We start from the raw sequence: 21202 nt of genomic DNA on the forward strand, positions 1-21202 counted from the left end.
CTGGGCTTTTCAGAGATAGCAAATGTCAACCATGACAACCTCCTCTCCTTGGTCTATATAAATGTATGACATTTCAAGTCAGCACATCTAGTGTGTAATATATATATATATATATATATACAGGTGCATCTCAATAAATTAGAATGTCGTGGAAAAGTTCATTTATTTCAGTAATTCAAATCAAATTGTGAAACTTGTGTATTAAATAAATTCAATGCACACAGACTGAGGTAGTTTAAGTCTTTGGTTCTTTTAATTGTGATGATTTTGGCTCACATTTAACAAAAACCCACCAATTCACTATCTCAATAAATTAGAATACATCATAAGACCATTAAAAAAAAACATTTTTAGTGAATTGTTGGCCTTCTGGAAAGTATATTCGTTTACTGTATATGTCCTCAATACTTGGTAGGGGCTCCTTTTGCTTTAATTACTGCCTCAATTCGGCGTGGCATGGAGGTGATCAGTTTGTGGCACTGCTGAGGTGGTATGGAAGCCCAGGTTTCTTTGACAGTGGCCTTCAGCTCATTTGCATTTTTTGGTCTCTTGTTTCTCATTTTCCTCTTGACAATACCCCATAGATTCTCTGTGGGGTTCAGGTCTGGTGAGTTTGCTGGTCAGTCAAGCACACCAACACCATGGTCATTTAACCAACTTTTGGTGCTTTTGGCAGTGTAGGCAGGTGCCAAATCCTGCTGGAAAATGAAATCAGCATCTTTAAAAAGCTGGTCAGCAGAAGGAAGCATGAAGTGCTCCAAAATTTCTTGGTAAATGGGTGCAGTGACTTTGGTTTTCAAAAAACACAATGGACCAACACCAGCAGATGACATTGCACCCCAAATCATCACAGACTGTGGAAACGTAACACTGGACTTCAAGCAACTTGGGCTATGAGCTTCTCCACCCTTCCTCCAGACTCTAGGACCTTGGTTTCCAAATGAAATACAAAACTTGCTCTCATCTGAAAAGAGGACTTTGGACCACTGGGCAACAGTCCAGTTCTTTTTCTCCTTAGCCCAGGTAAGACGCCTCTGACGTTGTCTGTGGTTCAGGAGTGGCTTAACAAGAGGAATACGACAACTGTAGCCAAATTCCTTGACACGTCTGTGTGTGGTGGCTCTTGATGCCTTGACCCCAGCCTCAGTCCATTCCTTGTGAAGTTCACCCAAATTCTTGAATCGATTTTGCTTGACTATCCTCATAAGCATGCGGTTCTCTCGGCTGGTTGTGCATCTTTTCTTCCACACTTTTTCCTTCCACTCAACTTTCTGTTAACATGCTTGGATACAGCACTCTGTGAACAGCCAGCTTCTTTGGCAATGAATGTGTGTGGCTTACCCTCCTTGTGAAGGGTGTCAATGATTGTCTTCTGGACAACTGTCAGATCAGCAGTCTTCCCCATAATTGTGTAGCCTAGTGAACCAAACTGAGAGACCATTTTGAAGGCTCAGGAAACCTTTGCAGGTGTTTTGAGTTGATTAGCTGATTGGCATGTCACCATATTCTAATTTGTTGAGATAGTGAATTGGTGGGTTTTTGTTAAATGTGAGCCAAAATCATCACAATTAAAAGAACCAAAGACTTAAACTACTTCAGTCTGTGTGCATTTAATTTATTTAATACATGAGTTTCACAATTTGAGTTGAATTACTGAAATAATGAACTTTTCCACAACATTCTAATTTATTGAGATGCACCTGTATATATATATATATTAGTAATTGTATGTATAAAAAATAAATTATATTGTTTTTGTTTTTGCACACAAAACAAGTCAGGAGGTTATATTAAAATGATAGTATAGGATTAGTATTGCTTGTAATGTAAAACAATGAGATCATCTTTATAATGACAGAGCAACCTGCATGTATAAAAATACATATAAAAATAAGTTCATGATTTAAATATATATTATAAAAATTATATTTCAGTATTTTCAAAGGGTTTTTCCTTTTTATTTTTTATTTTATTTTATTTTTTTTTTTTTTGTGGTAGGCATGAATAGAATGTAATGATGCTTGAGAGACATACCTCAAAAGTCTGTTTTATCATATTTTATATACATGCATTTCAGCTTGACAGACACGGAAAGGCAAAAGTGTCCTACCCACCTTATTTCTCAACCTAACAACCTAACCTTGAAAGTGGAACTCTTCTGGTGTAAAACATATGCTGCTTTATATTGCAAGCTGGCAATATGTCATCATTTTATTATCATTATTCATTTCATAAACACATAGGTTTTGGAGCGCATGTAGTTTATTGTTTATCACACTTTGCCATCGTTTCATCGTACACTGTTGCAGGCAGACGACTGTGTGAACTGTTAATGAATGAAAGATAGGGCGCTGAGAAAGACATTCCTCAGCTCCGTCTGTCACGGCTACCACAGACTTTTTACAACGAGCAGACAGAAGAAAGAGAGCTGAAAGCAATTGGAAAAAAAAAAAAAAGCAGCTCGACTCTGCGTGCACTTTTTTTTTGTTTTTGTTTTTGTTTTTTTTTTGTTTTTTGTTTTTTTTTGCTTTTTCAACTTTCATTGCACCAAAACTGCATCTTGTTTCATCTTGCCAAAAAAATTGTAAACGCATAATTCCGTCCTTTCTGGTCAGAAAACATTCTCTCTTGCTTATATAGTAAATAGACACGCAGTTCTGGCATTCAGCATGGCTTATGACGACTTTGGAAATAAATAAAGGCATCATCGGAGGTTATGCGGAAACATATGAATGGAGGTTTACATGAAGACACTCTCGGTAAAAAGCAGGTTTTATTATCGTCTCGTCAATGCAACACACAGCCACGAGTGAATGATCTACTTACTCTTTTAACATAAATGCTGATGCCAAAAATGATCCTACATTAGCATATTATTCTGCTGTATATCCTGTGGTTGTGTGATAGTTTATAAGTCCACACCACTAAATTCTGTCATTATTATCCTTCTTTTAATGACAATGGAACTTCTGCTTGGCTAAATAAGGTGGATGAGAAGGTTGGGGGCCCTCATAGTCACAGGGCCCTATTGAAGGGGCATTGTATAGGGTGTGGGGCCCACATTTTCAAGCATATATAAACATTTGTTTCCAAAGCTGATAAGCCCTGGTAGTCCCATTGGCCCAGTCCGTAATTCACCTATGGATCTACTGGAGCTAAGAGACATGTGACCCACCATAGCTAGTGGTTCACTAATGCTGCCACCAAACCTTGATTGGTCACTGTGGTTTATTTGTTTTCTAGTAAATTACTGGTGCATGTATTGTAGATTCAATAAACAACAGATGCACAATAAATAAATATTTGTTTTTGTATAAAATGGAACAAAGTTCTAGTATAATGTAGTTAATTTGAATGAATAAAAAAAAAAAAAAAAAAAAGGCTAAATCCATTATTAACCAGTAAGTATTATACGTTTATAATCTCTGTTCCATAGTGATTATATTGTCATTGATGATAATGACCATTATTATGGTGATTAGAATGATACATAATTTATAATATGGGTAAAGCCTCCTTCCACAGTGATGAGTCCTGATTTAAACTAACAAATTTAAAGGGAAAATGTCTTTATAAGGACGACAAGCGTCTTGAGGTTCTAATGAGGCTGAGTAGAGGATTACGCTTTCCCAGCCCCAGAGCGCCCTCTGCAGGAGGGACATTTTTGCCATATTGAACATTCAATACCTTGCATAATGTTGTGTTCAATGGCACTGAATCGGGGTTGCAACTCTCTCGGGCTGTAGCGGGTGGCGATGGCAGCTTCCGGTCGCCATATGACCCAATACCTCCAGCTGCACGAGCCACGCAAACATTCAACTTGTATGGGGGGTCTCGCTCTCGAGTCACTCAGTGGTATGTAGTCACATCTTACAACTCTAAAGCCGACATTATGCTTTAATTTAATAATACGAATGAACGCTTTATGCAACTAATACATGATGCCACCTAAATAAAATCCAGCCTTTGATTCGCTTTAATTGGTGACACGCAGGTTTGTTTGTCTTTATGGTTTTCGCTGGTAGCTGACAGCAAAACAAATATTTGTAAACTTTTATGGGTCATATATATATATATACATACATACATACATACAGAGCAGTGATTTCAGAATAGACACTTTCTATCTCCAATTTCTTTCTCTAATATCAAAGTATTTAATTTTAGACATAAAGAAAACGGCTTCAGAAACGACATGCAGACAGCTGTTAGGGGAATAATTATTCTTATAATTTATTATTATTGGGCTATTATTAATCATTTTCACATACATATCTACAAAAATTCTGCTTCTGCTGCTGAAGTGCCTAGTGGTTACAAATTTGACAGTAAAGTCAGAGTGTCTTGTATTTTTTCATAGATAACTGTAGCCCCTTACTCATTCAGCAAATGTGTGGTGCAAGACAACACCATACTGATAAGGGGGAGTTTGGGTGGGTTAATGGTTCAGAGAGTTTGTACTCTCTGCTTATCTCATGTCTTATCTTGTGGCTTTTTATAAATAAAAACATCCTTTTGTGGAAGGTAGTGGGGCTTTGATCTTAACGTATATATGCTTTACCCTTGCCCTGGGGCCAATTCAGGTCAATTTTTGTGCGTGTGATTAAATTGTTGTTCTCTTGTCCGAAATGCCCCCAGTGATTTGATATTTGTATCGACAGAGTTGTAGCCGAACTACAACTTTACAACTGTACACATGATCCGTTAAGAGGTTGTCAGTCTTGTTGTACGTTTTTCATGACATTCATAATAAACAGATTGATCAACACTAAGTTCATATAATTATTTCTAATTGCTATGACTATTCCATTAATAAATTACTTGAAAAGTTCACTTGCCCTAAATATGAGTGAAAGTTCACTTGGCCATGGACGTGGTATAAATCAAGGCTGAGGTATGCTATTAATTTCAGATGGACTGTCTGGGAAAGCAATCACTTTGAATCAGGATGTGCAATCTGCAGTGTTGGCTCATGTCAGGATGAGTAGGTCACTAGTACAACTTGAGAGTGATTTAAGAGGCTCCAGTTGGTGTTGTGCTACTTGAGTCTTGGCCCTGCCTTAAACTGACAGTATGTCTTTGAGTGTGAAGTTACGAGTTTGTTAAAGGGATAGTTCACCCAAAAATGAAAATTCTCTCACCATTTACTCCCCCTCATGCCATCCCATTGTTTTTTCTGCAGAACACAAATGAACATTTTTAGAAGAATATGTCAGCTCTGTAGTTCCTTACAATGCAAGTTAGTGTTGACCAGACCTTTGAAGCTCCAAAAATCACGTAAAGGCAGCATAAAAGTAATCCATACTACTCAAGCGGTTAAATCTATGGCTGTTTCCCAATGCAAAGAACGCATAGAACGGACTTGCATTCTTATGAAGACCAGTCTTGCCAAGCCACCTTGGAAAAATGAACTCAGAAGGACAAGAGGACGTAGAATGCATCTGTTGCGAGCTTTGAGATGTGCTGCAATCTTACTGCAATTAACCATCTCAGCACATTTGAAGCCAGTGTGAGAACTCCTGGCAGTATTACACCAGTGAGGTTTTGCAGGACTACACATTAAAGTAATAAAGTCTATAAACACCTGTTTCCTCCATGTGTTTATTATATTAAAATAATGCCCAGCAAAACAACAAATATTGATGGAGTATGACAACTCTCACGAGCCGTTAGACTTTCACGAGCTTACAGCAGGAAACTCTTGAGGTAAAACCGCTGATATGATATAGTGGTTAAAATACAATGGTAAATGTCCTTTGTCTCCCAATGTAGTTTCGGGTTCTTGCCCAGAAGTCACCATCCAATGCATCTTTGATATTTGGCCTTATCACCAACACATCCAGGTAATTTTATGCATTATCTATACTTGTGTTCTTGAGGATTGGAATTTAACTTCGGCAGTGTATGATGACGTCAGAATGAGTCGAACACAAAAGAACACACATTGAGAAACAGCCCATATCTTCAGAAGAAATATAATAGTTGTGGGTGAGAAACATCAATATTTAAGTAATTTATTTTACTATAAATCTCCACATTCACATTCTGAAGATTTATAGTAAAAAAGGACTTAAATATTGATCTGTTTCTCACCCACACCTATCATATTGCTTCTGAAGAAATTGGTTTAACCACTGGAGTTGTATGGATTACTTTTACGCTGCCCCTATGTGATTTTTGGAACTTAAAAGGTCTGGTCACCATTCACTTGTACTGTATGGACCTACAGAGCCGAGATATTCTTCTTAAAATCTTCATTTGTATTCTGCAGAAGAAAGAAAGTCATACACATCTAGGATGGCATGAGGGTGAGTAAATGTTGAGAGAATTTTCATTTTTGGATGAACTATACCTTTAAGGTATTACAAACATGACCTTCTGAGCAGATAATTTCCAGTCAGAATCAGTGAGAGACTACATACAAAAAAACGCCTAGTGCAACCTCTAAACATTAAAGGTATAGTTAAACAAAATGATTTTTTTTGTCATAATTTCCTCACCCTCATGTTGTTCCTAACATGTCTGACTTGTAGACATTAGGATTAATGACTTTAATTTAAAGAAGAAATAAATCATTTTATTAAAAAAAAAAAAAAAAAAATGCATTTAAAGTGAATGGTCCCTGACACAGAAATACAAGAGCCTATAGATTAATTTGGCATATCATTATAGTTTAAAAGGTGTTGTATGAGTAGTGTCAGAACACAAGTGTATGTTCTGTACCTGTCTGTACCGTAGCCCTTCGTTTTGGTAGTTATTTATCTTCATCTTCAGTACACTCATGTGGTCAATGTTACTAGTGCTTATCAGCAGTTATGAAATTATTGATTTAAAGAGAGAACAACACAGTTAGGAGCTAATAGTTGCTTTTTTACCCTCATCCACCCTCCTTCTTGCTGTCACATGTTCCTTTCACAGTGTAGAAAAGTTCCAGGATTAACACAGAATTAGCACAAAGCAGAGACGCCACCTCAGCCCAACATTTCAAACCAGCAAGTAGCAGAGGGAGAAAAAAAAAAAAAGATTGAGAGAGAAGCAGTGTGTGCCTGAGACACATACTCCAGCAACTCAAGACGAGTCCCAGAGATCACAGACACACTGCAGCCAGGACGGGCATCCTTCCGGAAAGAGAACCCTCACAGACGACAGCTTCAAGAGCATGGAGGAAAAACAATTTTCTGGCATATTGGTGAGTCACTCTGATTTTCACTTGGTTGAGTTGTTTGTAGAGTTGTTTCCTTTTTCCCCCAAACAGATTTTCACTATTGTATTTTTAGATTAACCATATTTTATGTGTAAATTTATTTTGATCTTGTATTATATGCATTTCTGATTTACATGTGAGCTGGCAAGTTTTTTTTATGAGTAGTCCAATTGAAAATAGCCACAAGCCACTCAAACAGTTGCAAATTTAAGCAGGTCAAAGCATTGTGGATCAGGCCACAGTTTTTTTATGGTCTAACCCTCTTTTTAGTGGATTAATTAGCATTGTCCTCTCAAAGTTTAGGAAAAAGAATGAATTGTTTTTTAAAGAGTTTTTAGACTAAGCTGTTTGGTTTGTGTCCATTAGAAGTTCTTGTAAGAGTTTCAAGAAAGTTATTATAGATTAAAGCTTAAACCTCCTTATAGGGTCTTTCTGCTAAGCTTTAATGATAAAGACTTTCAAAAGAAATTTGTACAAAATGTCCTGAAAGCATAAAAAGATCTGTCACTAATGATTAAGAGAATATAAAGAAACTTGGATCATTTTAACAATGAATGTGGTATAATTAAAAAGACTTCCTACATTTTCTTGCCATTCTGTTTAACCTCACATTAGTACACTATTTCATGTTGTGAAAGTGTGCTATAATCCACTGCTTCATTAATGAATTATAATAATTACGATGATTAAAAAGGAATTTAAACCTGTCTACTGAGTGAGAAATTGAGAGGCTCAAATGCTGTGTTTCTGAGCCCCGACGGCTATGTTTGTTAACCTGATCGAAAGTGTGAACTGATCGCAAGTGTTTGATGGGATGTTTGCAGTTGCGTGCTGGGAGAATTGAAAGTGGTGCAAGGCTAGCGGTTTGGGATATATGTAATGCTTGTTGATATTGTTTTAAAAGGGGAATTGGCATGTAAATAAGTACAATTAATTCAATGAATGTAATAAATAAATGTATTAATTGTTATTTTTACAGTCACTAAATAAATCAGATTTAGATTTCATGCAGGGTGTATTGTGTGAAGTGTCAGGGGTTTGTGTGGAGCAGGTGCTTGGCTGCACTGTTTGTCTTTGTTTGGGGAGAGTGATGCTGTAGTCTCTTTTGTGACTTTAAAGTTGATAGCGAGTTTCTGGTTCTGAGCCATGCTGTAACAACCCATTCTACAGACATAGTGTTTTACTGCTTAAACTGCCTCTCCATATCTCAGTGTTTTCTTTCTTAAAAGCCATGACACCAGATTAAATAGAGACAACATGAAATTAGGTTTATGACAGAAACAATCTGTGAAAATTTTGGTCATTTATTTGGAGCCTTTTTGAAACAGAGAATTTGAATATTTCATAGGTGTTCTAGTGCTATTTAAATTATCCCACCTAAATTTGATCCCAAAAAAATGCTTGTGGATTGGATATGAAAGTCTATATTTTTTGTAAAGCTGATGAAACCTTAGGCAAAACCTTTTGCAGGGGTCCTATAGCAAATAAACCTCTGACGTCCATCTCCACCCTTTTCCTCCCCTCACGTGATTGGTTCTAGTGGTTGTAATGGGTATGCCTCTTGTTTCAAACATAAAGCCATTGTGGGTACCTCCATGTTCAAAACAACTGTCCTGTTCTTGAACTTGTTCTTGTTGTACTGCATCCTGCACTTGTAGCCTTGTACTGTGTCCAGTAGTTAGTGTATGTGTAAACATGTATATATTTTTGTGAATGGGCAACTTGGATGGAATTGATGGAATTCATACTGTATATCATTTCATGTTTCCATCATATTTATGGTAAAATTCAAACTTCTGGTTTTACAATATGTTTTATTTTATTTTATTAAGTACAACTTTGTTAAATTTATTTTACAAATGTAAAATTGACTAATTTAATAAGTAAATGCTCTAAATTTACATTGGAATATGATTTTGTAGAGTGTGTATTTGTGAGTGAGTGAGTGATCGAGTGTGTATGGGTGGTTAGGTGTGGGTCAGCTTTCGCTTGAAACACACACACCCACTTGTTCCCATTTTCCCCATTTGTTTCCATTGACTTCCATTGTTTTTATATTGAGCTAATAATACTAATAATGACTATGCATGTGTGTGCGCATGTGGTGTGCACGTGTGTCTGGGTGGGTGGGTTCAGTTTTGGGCGTGTGTGTGTGGGTCAACCCCCTCCCACCCCCAAGGCAAAACCTGTTGCAGGGGTTCTATAGCAAATAAACCTCTGACGTCCATCTCCACCCTTTTCTTTTGGTTGGTTCTAGTGGTTGTAATGGGTATGCCTCTTGTTTCAAACATTATTGGGGGTGTGTGGATCAACACACCCAAACCCCCCCCCCCACACACACACACACAAACACACACATTTGTTCGCATCATGGTCAATATATCATAATGATATTGGTTTCTAATGTTTTCAAACAGTTCTAGGCTCTGGGGCAATTTTGATAATGTTTTGACACTGCATTACAATTTTAAAATACAAGATTTCTGGTATAATACAGCTTTCTCGAAAGTCATTATATGAACCGGGTCAAATTGACCCATAACAACAACTTCGTTACTATTTTTATAGCATCCTTTATATATACATGAAATTAATAATTTGAACTTTGTCATATCCAGATTACCTCCTTCATAGAGAATGTCATGAAGTTTCAGACCAAAAAATTTAAGTTAAGTTGATGTTAATCTGTGTTAAAAGTTTCAACAGGTCAAACTGACCCGGAACTGCATTCATGGGGTAAATGTACTGGAACAGATGGATGTGCATACTGTCAAATGGCATAAAAGCATGCAAGCTTGTGCCAAAGCTTTGAATAGTTTTAATTCCTCTTTGTCTCTTTGTCTGCTGCTGAGCTTTAAGAAAATTCTGACGTGTTGACAATGAGATATCAACAGTGTTAAGCCCATTGTCACCTTCTTAATATTGACAGTGCCATGGTGACAGTAGAGACTGTGAGAGCTGCAGTAACCCAAAACATGCTTAGAACAGAGTAAAATGGCATGAGAAGGATTAATGCTTGAGCTGTCTGACAATAAGAAGCAGCAGCAGAGGCACTGTTAACGGGGATGAACTTTTGCTTTACGTCACATCACTTTGGCACTAGGGTCTGCTTTCTGACACTTCTAAGCCTGATCAATTAATGAGCATTAAACCAAAATGATCAATGGTAAATTACATTCATAAAATACTGGTATGCAAGATGGCTAAGACTCTTTCCAAAATGCTAATGAGCTACCTCAGTGGCAGCTGTCTACATAGGTGGCTAGTTTCTGAGGTAATATTCCATCCGGAACCTCACAAGTGACTGATTTGAAATAAGGCAGCAACTTACAAACCACACAAACAATTTCAATCTGTATATTTCAGTCACGCATGAAAAGCGTTTGTTTTGATTTAGTTTTATTAATGTCTGGTCCGTACAGTCTCACTATTAGGTGGTGATAAGCATTAACTTCAAGGCCATGCCTAGGTCAGCAGCACTTTCAGCCTTATGTAAGGAACACATTGAGCTGTCATTCACTCACATTAGCTGCTGCGTTCACAACTTTGTAGCCGTGCAAGCATAGTGCCTTCAGGGGCATGGGAACAGATGTGGTTGCGCAAAGGGGTCAAACATGATTTCTGTCTGTGTTGAGCCCTAGACTGTCTGTGTAGCGTACCGAGCCCACAGAGAAGGCAGCCACCATGGAGTACACACAATTGGAGGACAAGGGCCACCAAATGCCAAACACGTCCACTGCTGCGATTCCTTTAAAAAACACTCCCCTCCGCCAAAAGGGCCCATTGAGTCTCAGCCTTTAGATTTCATTAGAAGTAACCACTCAGGCTGAAAATTTCGTTTTTCTATGTTTCTTCCTCTTGCCTTTATATTTAGAGGTACCCCTATTCTACCCAGGCTAAACAAAAATACAGACCAAGAAAGAGACACTTTCTCTCCTTGCTAGCTAAAATTATGGACTGCAGTTTAGCATTGTGTTCCACCCACCTGGCTTCCTAAATCTTCTCATCCTTCTTTTTCTATTAATATTATTTTTAACGGTTGAATTGAAGTCTTTTAAAGCCCTTTCAGCCCATACTTAGGTAATTTGTTGCGCTTGAACCCGACCTGCTCCCCCCGTGGTGTAGTGAATAGGAGTAAAAGGCATGGGATGAGGGGGGGTCCGCTGTTCTCAGGGTTTCTCCACAGAAACAGCCCCTTGACCTATTATTTATCATTTTGAAGCTTTCCATGTTGAAAGATCACAGCAACACAACCCTTGCCTTTGTGTTTGCCAGTTCATGTATAAAATTAAGTGCCAGGAAATCCAGAAGAAGACACAATTTTAAACTCAAATCAGCCTTTGACATAGGACTCAGAATGTTTACAGTATTATAGTATTCAGTGTTTAAAAATGTTCTTTTCCAACATAATTCCACACAAATTTGGTCCTGTTGTGGCAAATTCTGGACAAGCGCCATGTTCATGCCCTAAAAATCGCATGTGCTTTGCCTTTGACATCACAAACCTCTTGATCTCCGGCTTGCAAGTTTCTACATTTGCAAAGAAGTATGTTAAATAACTCCATTTTGGTTTCAGTTCTGTTTGGTTAAGGGTTTTTGTAATATTTAACATGTTTTGCATAAAGAAAACAAAGACTACATTAAGGGCCTATAAGAATTTTTGCAATTTGTGACATTATTTTTAGGACACATAAGCACATTTTACTAGGGATGTTTCGATACCATTTTTTATGAGAACGAGTATAAGTACTGATACTTCATTTTATGGTACTCGCCGATACCGATTTTTAACTCCATATCAACAGTTTATTAGAATTTTATCATCAAAATGATGAGTAAGTAAATGAATTAATTACAATTTTAATCAAATGAAAATATGTTCAACATAATGTTATATTATTTTTATCGAAAGAAGTGCTATACAAACCTCACAGCACAGTCCAAAAAACCAGCATTGGAGTTATATATTGTCAAATAAAGTGCTGCATAACCAAGCATAACAGATGTGAGATATTGCTTAAATATAATACAATTACTATTGATTTATTGTTATTATTATTAGTAGTAGTAGTAGTACAGTGAATATTACATAACTTTACAGTAGTGATTTATTTCTGTCATAACTTTTTTCATTTAAATTTAGCTTTTATTTTGAAGTTTTTCTGTGTTATGATGGCAGCTTTTCATTCCGGAAAAGCTGGTCTCTGTGTGACCGCAAAGGCTGCTATTTAATTAAATAAGTATGTACTCTACAACATGAATATGCGCTCTGTTCACTGTCATCTGCTACAAACAGAGTGCACGATGCTCATGATGGTATTTTCCATTTATTAGCCAAGGTGGAGCTTTAAAAGGTACGTGCAGCCGGCGTCGGCCCAACACTGTCTCCACACGTTCACAAGTGCTCACATTTGAAGCGCGCCACACATGCAAACTATATATTTTTCTCATTAAATTGCAGCTTTTGAGGTAAAAAAAAAATCTCAATAGGATATAACGTGATTTTAATTTGTGTGCTGAATTTTTATGTAATGGAATTTGTACATCAGATGGTATCAGTTTTTGGTATCTGAGCTTTTAATGATCATGAGCACAGGTACGAGTACGTGAGCTTGGTATCGGACGCAATTCCGATACCAGTATCGGTATCAGGACATCCCTACATTTTACCCCTCATTTCCCATTAATGTAATGCATCCGGTCATATTACTTTTTCTTTTCCCATTGCTCATGTGCACGACTGAAGTTCCGGCTTTAGCTCCTGGGGGCAGTTTGGATGTTTGGAAGGCATAGACCAATTTTAGCAGACAAAATTTTCAACAACCTGTTGCCGATTATTTATTTATGTTATTTATATATATATATATATATATATATATATAACTCAGCAAAAAAAAAAGAAAGGTCCTCTCACTTTCAACTGCTTTTATTTTCATCAAACTTAACATGTGTAAAAATTTGTATGAACATAAAAAGATTCAACAACTAAGAAGTTTCACAGACAAGTGACTCAGCGAGTCCGACCATCACCCCTGGTGAGACAAAACCGCGACTCGTCAGTGAAGAGCACTTTTTGCCAGTCCTGTCTGGTCCAGCGAAGGTGGGTTTGTGCCCATAGGTGACGTTGTTGCCGGTGATGTCTGGTAAGGACCTGCCTTACAACAGGCCTACAAGCCCTCAGTCCAGCCTCTCTCAGCCTATTGCGGACAGTCTGAGCACTGATGGAGGGATTGTGCATTCCTGGTGTTACTTAGGCAGTTGTTGTTGCCATCCTGTACCTGTGATATTCGGATGTACCGATCCTGTGCAGGTGTTGTTACACATGGTCTGCCACTGCGAGGACGATCAGCCGTCCTTCCTGTCTCCCTGTTGCACTGTCTTAGGCATCTCACAGTACGGACATTGCAATTTATTGCCCTGGCCACATCTGCAGTCCTCATGCCTCCATGCAGCATGCCTAAGGCAAGTTCACGCAGATGAGAAGGGACCCTGGGCATCTTTCTTTTGGTGTTTTTCAGAGTCAGTAGAAAGGTCTCTCTAGTGTCCTAAGTTTTTATAACTGTGACCTTAATTGCCTACCGTCTGTAAGCTGTTAGTGTCTTAACGACCGTTCCACAGGTGCATGTTCATTAATTGTTTATGGTTCATTGAACAAGCATGAAAATCTTTGTTTAAACCCTTTACAATAAAGATCTGTAAAGTTATTTGGATTTTTACAAAATTATATATTAAAATACAGTGTCCTGAAAAAGAGACGTTTCTTTTTTTTGCTGAGTTTATATACACTGGCGGCCAAAATAATGTACAGATTTTGCTGTTTCAGAAGGATATTGGTACTTTAATTCACCAAAGTGGCATTCAACTGATCACAAAGTATAGTTAGAACATTACTGATGTAAAAAACAGCACCATCACTATTTGAAAAAAGTAATTTTTGATCAAATCTAGACAGCCCCCATTTCCAGCAGCCATCACTCCAACACCTTGTCCTTGAGTAATCATGCTAAATTGCTAATTTGGTACTAGAAAATCAATTGCCATTATATCAAACACAGTTGAAAGCTATTTGGTTAGTTAAATGAAGCTTAACATTGTCTTTGTTTTTGAGTTGCCACAGTATGCAATAGACTGGCATGTCTTAAGGTCAATATTTGGTCAAAAATGGCAAAAAAAAAAGAAAAAAAGAAACAGCTTTCCTAGAAACTCGTCAGTCTATCATTATTTTGAGGAATGAAGGCTATACAATGCTTGAAATTGCCAAAAAACTGAAGATTTCATACAAAATTGTACACTACAGTCTTCAAAGGCAAAGGACAACTGACTCTAACAAGGAAAGAAAGATATGTAGAAGGCCAGATGTACAACTAAACAAGAGGATAAGTACATCAGAGACTCTAGTTTGAGAAATAGACGACTCACATGTCCTCAGCTGACACCTTCATTGAATTCTACCCGCTCAACACCAGTTGGGAGGAATTGCAAAGAAAAAGCCACTTTTGAAACAGAAAACAAAAAGAAAATTTTAGAGTGGGCAAAGAAACACAGACATTGGACAACAGATAATTGGAAAAGAGTGTTATGGATCTTAAACCCATTGAGCCTTTGTGGGATCAGCTAGTCTGTAAGGTGTGTGCCTGACAAGACAGCCACATCTATGGCAAGTGCAACAGGAAGCATGGGGTGAAATGTCATCTGAGTATCTGGACAAACTGACAGCTAGAATGCCAAGGATCTGCAAAACCTTCATTGCTGCACGTGGAGTATTTTTTGATGAGAACTCTTTGAAGTAGTTTAAGATTGAAATTTTTTTTCAAATTGTAATAGTACATTTTCACGTTATTAATGTCCTGACTATACATTGTGATCAGTTGAATGCCACTTTGGAGAATAAAAGACACACATACACACACATACTGGCAGCCAAAAGTTTGGAATAATGTACAGATTTTGCTCTTATGGAAAGAAATTGGTACTTTTATTCTCCAAAGTGGGATATCCCCATGGCTCAGTATCTAGCCTGCTCAGTGCATCCACATGAGAGCTAACAAACTCATTGACTATTTATACACAGACACTAATTGCAATTTAAAATGCCACAGGTGTGGGAAATTAACCTTTAATTGCCATTTAAACCTGTGTCACCTTGTGTGTCTGTAACAAGGCCAAACATTCAAGGGTATGTAAACATTTGATTAGGGCCATTTGGGTGATTTCTGTTATCATAGTTATTTGGATCCTTTTTAAAATCACAATGTGATAATAGGCTTCATGTGATCACTATCCTTAAATAAAAGACATCAGTCATATTTTCAAAATCAGTGCCAAAATTTTACAATTTCTGCCAGGGTATGCAAATTTTTGAGCACAGCTGTGTGTATTTATATATATATATATATATATATATATATATATGCATTATATATTAATAAATAAATACAGTTGAAGTCAGAAGTTTACATACACTTTGGTTGAAGTCATTAAAACCAATTTTTTAACCACTCCACAGGTTTTATTTTTGCAAACTAAAGCTTCGACAAGTCATTTAGGACATCTACTTTGTGCATGACACAAGTAATTTTTCCAACAATTGTTTACAGAGAGATTGTTTCACTTTTAATTGACTATATCATAATTCCAGTGGGTCAGAAGGTTACATACAATAAGTTAACTGTGCCTTTAAACAGCTTGGAAAATTCCAGAAAATTATGTCATTATGTCAATTGGAGGTGTACCTATGGATATATTTTAAGGCCTACCTTCAAACTCAGTGCCTCTTTGCTTGATATCATGGGAAAATCATAAGAAATCAGCCAAGACCTCAGAAAAAAATTGTGGACCTCCACAAGTCTGGTTCATCCTTGGGAGCAATTTCCAAATGCCTGAAGGTACCACATTCATCTGTAAAAACAGTACCAAAATGGCTTAAGGACAACAAAGTCAAGGTATTGGAGTGGCCATCAGTAAGCCCTGACCTCAATCCGATAGAAAATTTGTGGGCAGAACTGAAAAAGCATTTGCGAGCAAGGAAGCCTACAAACCTGACTCTGTTACACCAGTTCTGTCTGGAGGAATGGGCCAAAATTCCAGCAACTTATTGTGAGAAGCATGTGGAAGACTACCCAAAATGTTTGACCCAAGTTAAACAATTTAAAGGCAATGCTACCAAATACTAACAAAGTGTATGTAAACTTCTGACCCACTGGGAATGTGATGAAAGCTATAAAAGCTGAAATAAATCATTCTCTCTACTATTATTCTGATATTTTACATTCTTAAAATAGTGATCCTAACTGACCTAAGACAGGGAATGTTTTCTACGATTAAATGTCAGGAATTGTGAAAAACTGAGTTTAAATGTATTTTGCTAAGGTGTATGTAAACTTCTGACTTCAACTGTGTGTGTGTGTGTGTGTATATATATATATATATATATATATATATATATATATATATATATATATATATATATATATATATACATATACATACACACACACACTACCAGTCAAAAATGTTGAAACACTTACTCATTCTTTATTATAATTTTTTTTCTTCACATTTTAGAATAATAGTGAAGTCATCAAAACTATGGAATAACATAAATGGAACTATGGGAATTATGTTGTGACTAAACGAAATCCAAAATAAATAAAAACTGTTATATTTTATATTTTAGCATCTTCAAAGTAGTCACCCTTTGCTTAGAATTTGCAGACATGTACTCTTGACATTTTCTCAACCAACTTCTTGAGGTATCACCCTGGGATGCTTTTTAAACAGTATTAAAGGAGTTCCCATCTATGTTGGGCACTTATTGGCTGCTTTTCTTAATTATTTGGTCCAAGTCATCAATTTCAAAAACTTTATTTTTTTAAATTAAATTTTAGTTTTATAATGAAATAAATTAATATGGTGGCACAATTATATTTTTGTCTACAAAACTAATTTCAAACATTTAAACATACGCCTTCAGATCAAAAGATTTTTAAGATCATGAGAAACATTTCAGTCAAGTGTTTCAAAACTTTTGACCGGTAGTGTGTGTGTGTGTGTGTGTATATATATATATATATGTATATATATATGGATCACTATATTTTAAGAATGTGAAATGTCAGAATAATATTTCAGCTTTTATTTCATTCATCACATTCCCAGTGGGTCAGAAGTTTACATACACTTTGTTAGTATTTGGTAGCATTCCCCTTAATTGTTTAATTGGGTCAAACGTTTTGGGTAGCCTTCCACAAGCCTTTCACAATAAGTTGCTGGAATTTTGGCCCATTCCTGCAGACAGAATTGGTGTAACCGAGTCAGGTTTGTAGGCCTCCTTGCTCGCACACGCTTTTTTAGTTCTACCCACAAATTTTCTATTGGATTGAGGTCAGGGCTTTGTGATGGCCACTCCAATACCTTGACTTTGTTGTCTTTAAGCCATTTTGCCATTAGCCATCATAACTTTGGAGGTATGCTTGGGGTCATTGTCCATTTGGAAGACCCATTTGCGACCAAGCTTTAACTTTCTGACTGATGTCTTGAGATGTTGCTTCAAGATATCCACATAATTTTCCTTCCTCATGATGCCATCTATTTTGTGAAGTGCACTAGTCCCTCTTGCAGCAAAGCACCCCCACAACATGATGCTGCCACCCCAATGCTTCACAGTAGGATGGTGTTCTTTGACTTGCAAGCTTCACCCTTTTTCCTCCAAGCGTAACGATGGTCATTATGGCCAAACAGTTAAATTTTTGTTTCATCAGACCAGAGGACATTTCTCCAAAAAGTAAGATCTTTGTCCCATTGCGCACTTGCAAACTGTAGTCTGGCTTTTTTATGGTGGTTTTGGAGCAGTGGCTTCTTCCTTGCTGAGCAGCCTTTCAGGTTATGTCAATACAGGACTCGTTTACTGTGGATATAGATACTTGTCTACCTGTTTCCTCCAGCATCTTCCCAAGGTCCTTTGCTGTTGTTCTGGGATTAATTTTCACTTTTCACACCAATCTACGTTCATCTCTAGGAGACAGAATGCATCTCCTTCCTGAGCGGTATGATGGCTGCGTGGTCCCATAGTGTTTATACTTGCGTACTATTGCTTGTACAGATGAACGTGGTACCTTCAAATGTTTGGGAATTGCTCCCAAGGATGAACTAGACTTGTGGAGGTCCACAATTCTTTTTTTTAATGAGGTATTGGCTTATTTCTTTTGATTTTCCCATGACGTCAAGCAAAGAGGCACTGAGTTTGAAGGTAGGCCTTAAAATACATCCACAGGTACAACTCCAATTAGCCAATTAGCCTATCAGAAGCTAATTGCCTAAAGGCTTGACATCATTTTCAAAGCTGCTTAAAGGCACATTTAACTTAGTGTATGTAAACTTCTGACCCACTGGAATTGTGATATAGGCAATTAAAAGTGAAACAATCTGTCTGTAAACAATTACTGGAAAAATTACTTGTGCCATGCACAAAGTAGATGTCCTATACAACTTGCCAAAACTATAGTTTGCTAATATGAAATCTGTGCAGTTGTTAAAAAATTGAATGCCCTCTAATGTTCTCTGTAAAAGGAAACTGTGCTCACTATGTGCCTCTCATGTACTCTTAACAGGAAGCCTCACTCGAATGTCAGAGAGCCTCTTCTGGTGCTTTATACTAAATTTCTTTGTGTGCTGACAGAACCCCCCCAACTGGCAACTGGTTAAATTCTGATGTTGTGAAGTGATAACCAGTAAAAATGCCTTTGTACCCTTTTTTAGCTCATATAATTTTGATTAAGATATTTGTGGTGAGCATATGTTTAACAAAAGAAACAAAAACAAACTTTTTCTCGACCTGAACCGCAGCTTTATAGCCTGTTGTCACTTTTCTAATTGGCTGATTGTTGAATCCACGTGAGGCAAGTCAAAGTCACATGTACCTCAGTTTCATTCTCAGTGATGGTCCCATATGTTTGTCAAAATGTGTATGTTGTGTGCTTTTTCCAGCCTGATTTGTGCCCAAGCCATTCCTCTGAGCCCCATTCTCCCCGGAGGAGATCTGAGCTACACACTATTTATAAAGAATTAGCAGCTGGGGCCCTTCCAGCCAAATTATGGCAAGGGGGGTGAAAGAGTGGGGGGATAATCATGGAAGCTTCAGGTTAAACCAAGCATTGGAAATTGCTCTACAGTGTTCCGAAAGCCACTGAACCAGGGGGGTGTCACACACTCTCTTTGCCCTGTACGCACACAAAAGGAATGGGGCAGGAAGTTGTTTTCAAGCAGAGGTCCATAAATATGTCTCTGTGTTGCCCGCTTAATGGTCGTGCCAGACTTTTCACTGACTTCCCTGCAGTTTCTGGCCTGAACTAGGTTTAGATTAAGATTCATGGTGTTGCTTCCTGCTGTGCAAAGTAGGGATTTCCTTACGAGAAGTTCCAAGCAAAAACTATTGCTGTTTCGGCAGCACTGGGATCACTGTTGTAGCATAATTCAAAGTGAGAGCTTATTAAGTTGATTTGTAATGATAGACATGAATATGAATTCAGAGTGATTCAATGGGATCATAGAACTGGTGAAGGTTTTTAATTGATCAGTTGGGGGCCTCTGTCAGATTTGTGAGTTTTCTCTCTGTGTCGGAGGACTAATGTTAGCTCTTGAACATCATATTTAGATGCTCAGCTTCCCTTTTTGTAAGCTTAGGTTCTACTTTTTGGTACATTTCAGTACAAAGTCATATCACAGTCAGCTGATGTAGAAAAGTAAAACTATTGAGAAATTTGAGAGATTTGATTTTTAAAATTGTTATTTTGTATCTTACATTAATAGTTCACTTGTGATATGCTAAATTATTAATTCAACTATAACAAATTAAATTAGTAAAATATACAAAGTATATGCAGTCATGATGCTAGTTGCAAGTTACTAGTTGCAAGTCTGTTTAGTTCTCTATTTCTATTTTGAATTCATTTCATAGAAGAGCATCTCATGTCTAAAAAGAAAATCACTCAAGGCCATCACCAAAGTTGTGTAACTGATCACGTTATGTACAGTAGATGATATCAGATGAGATGTTATTAAAGGGATAGTTCACCCAAAAAAGAAAATTCTCTCATCATTTACTCTCATTAATGCCATCCCAGATGTGTATGACTTTCTTTCTTCTGCTGAACACAAACAAAGATTTTTAGAAAAATATCTCAGCTCTGTAGGTCCATACAATGCAAGTGAATGGTGGCCAGACCTTTCAAGCTTAAAAAAAAAATCACATAAAGGCAGCATAAAAGTAATCCATATGACCCCAGTGGTCAAATATTTGTCTTCTGAAGTGGTGCAATAATTTGGGTGAGAAACAGATCAATATTTAAATCCTTTTTACTATAAATTTACACTTTTACTTTCAGAATGTGAAAGTGGAGATTTATAGTAAAAAAGGACTTAAATATTGATTCTCACCAACACCCACTAAATCACTTTAGAAGACATATCTGACAGCTGGAGTCAGATGGATCACTTTTATGCTGCCTTTATATGATTTTTTTTTTTTTTTTTTTTTTGGATCTTGAAAGGTTTGGTCACCATTCACTTGCATTGTATGGACCTACAGAGCTGAAATACTCTTCTAAAAATCTTAATTTGTGTTCAGCAGAGGGAAGAAAGTCATACACATCTGGGATGGCATGAGGGTGAGTAAATAAGAGAATTTTCATTTTTGGGTTAACTATCCCTTTAAGAAGGGACCTTTAGTTTGCAGTATATACTGTAAAAACTGAAAATGTGTAGTTGTTACCTTGTGAAGCATTTTCTACCTGATCTGACCTTTTAAAGTAAAGTGGATTCAGTCATATTAGATATTATTTTTGACTTGAATAAATCCAGTAAATTTAGATGTTCCACATAAAGCACTTTTATTAAGTTTCCTGACAAAACATTTTAGCAGAGTATATTATGTAAGTCTCAGGTTCTTCTTAAAGCTAAATTAGATCACAGGGACAGCCCAAGTATTATTTTTCCCATTTT

At 37.0% G+C, this 21202-nt stretch overlaps 1 protein-coding gene across 5 annotated transcripts in view; it reads left to right on the forward strand.

Moving 5' to 3' along the window:
• slc6a9 (solute carrier family 6 member 9) overlaps nt 1–21202 on the forward strand; it is a 101704-nt gene that overhangs the window by 16362 nt on the left and 64140 nt on the right. For 2 of the 5 annotated variants that reach the window (XM_051699953.1, XM_051699951.1), the window contains exon 2: nt 6919–7189. The exons of 1 other annotated variant lie outside the window; for it this stretch is intronic. In XM_051699953.1, the coding sequence (XP_051555913.1) occupies nt 7160–7189 (30 nt within the window). In that variant the 5' untranslated portion in view covers nt 6919–7159. Of the gene's footprint in view, nt 1–3806; nt 3856–5830; nt 5844–6918; nt 7190–21202 lie in introns of those variants that run through there. 2 more of the 5 variants (XM_051699954.1, XM_051699955.1) reach the window with 2 other exon arrangements.

This window comes from Myxocyprinus asiaticus, chromosome 6, assembly GCF_019703515.2.
Source record: "Myxocyprinus asiaticus isolate MX2 ecotype Aquarium Trade chromosome 6, UBuf_Myxa_2, whole genome shotgun sequence".
Taxonomy (NCBI): Eukaryota; Metazoa; Chordata; class Actinopteri; order Cypriniformes; family Catostomidae; genus Myxocyprinus; species Myxocyprinus asiaticus.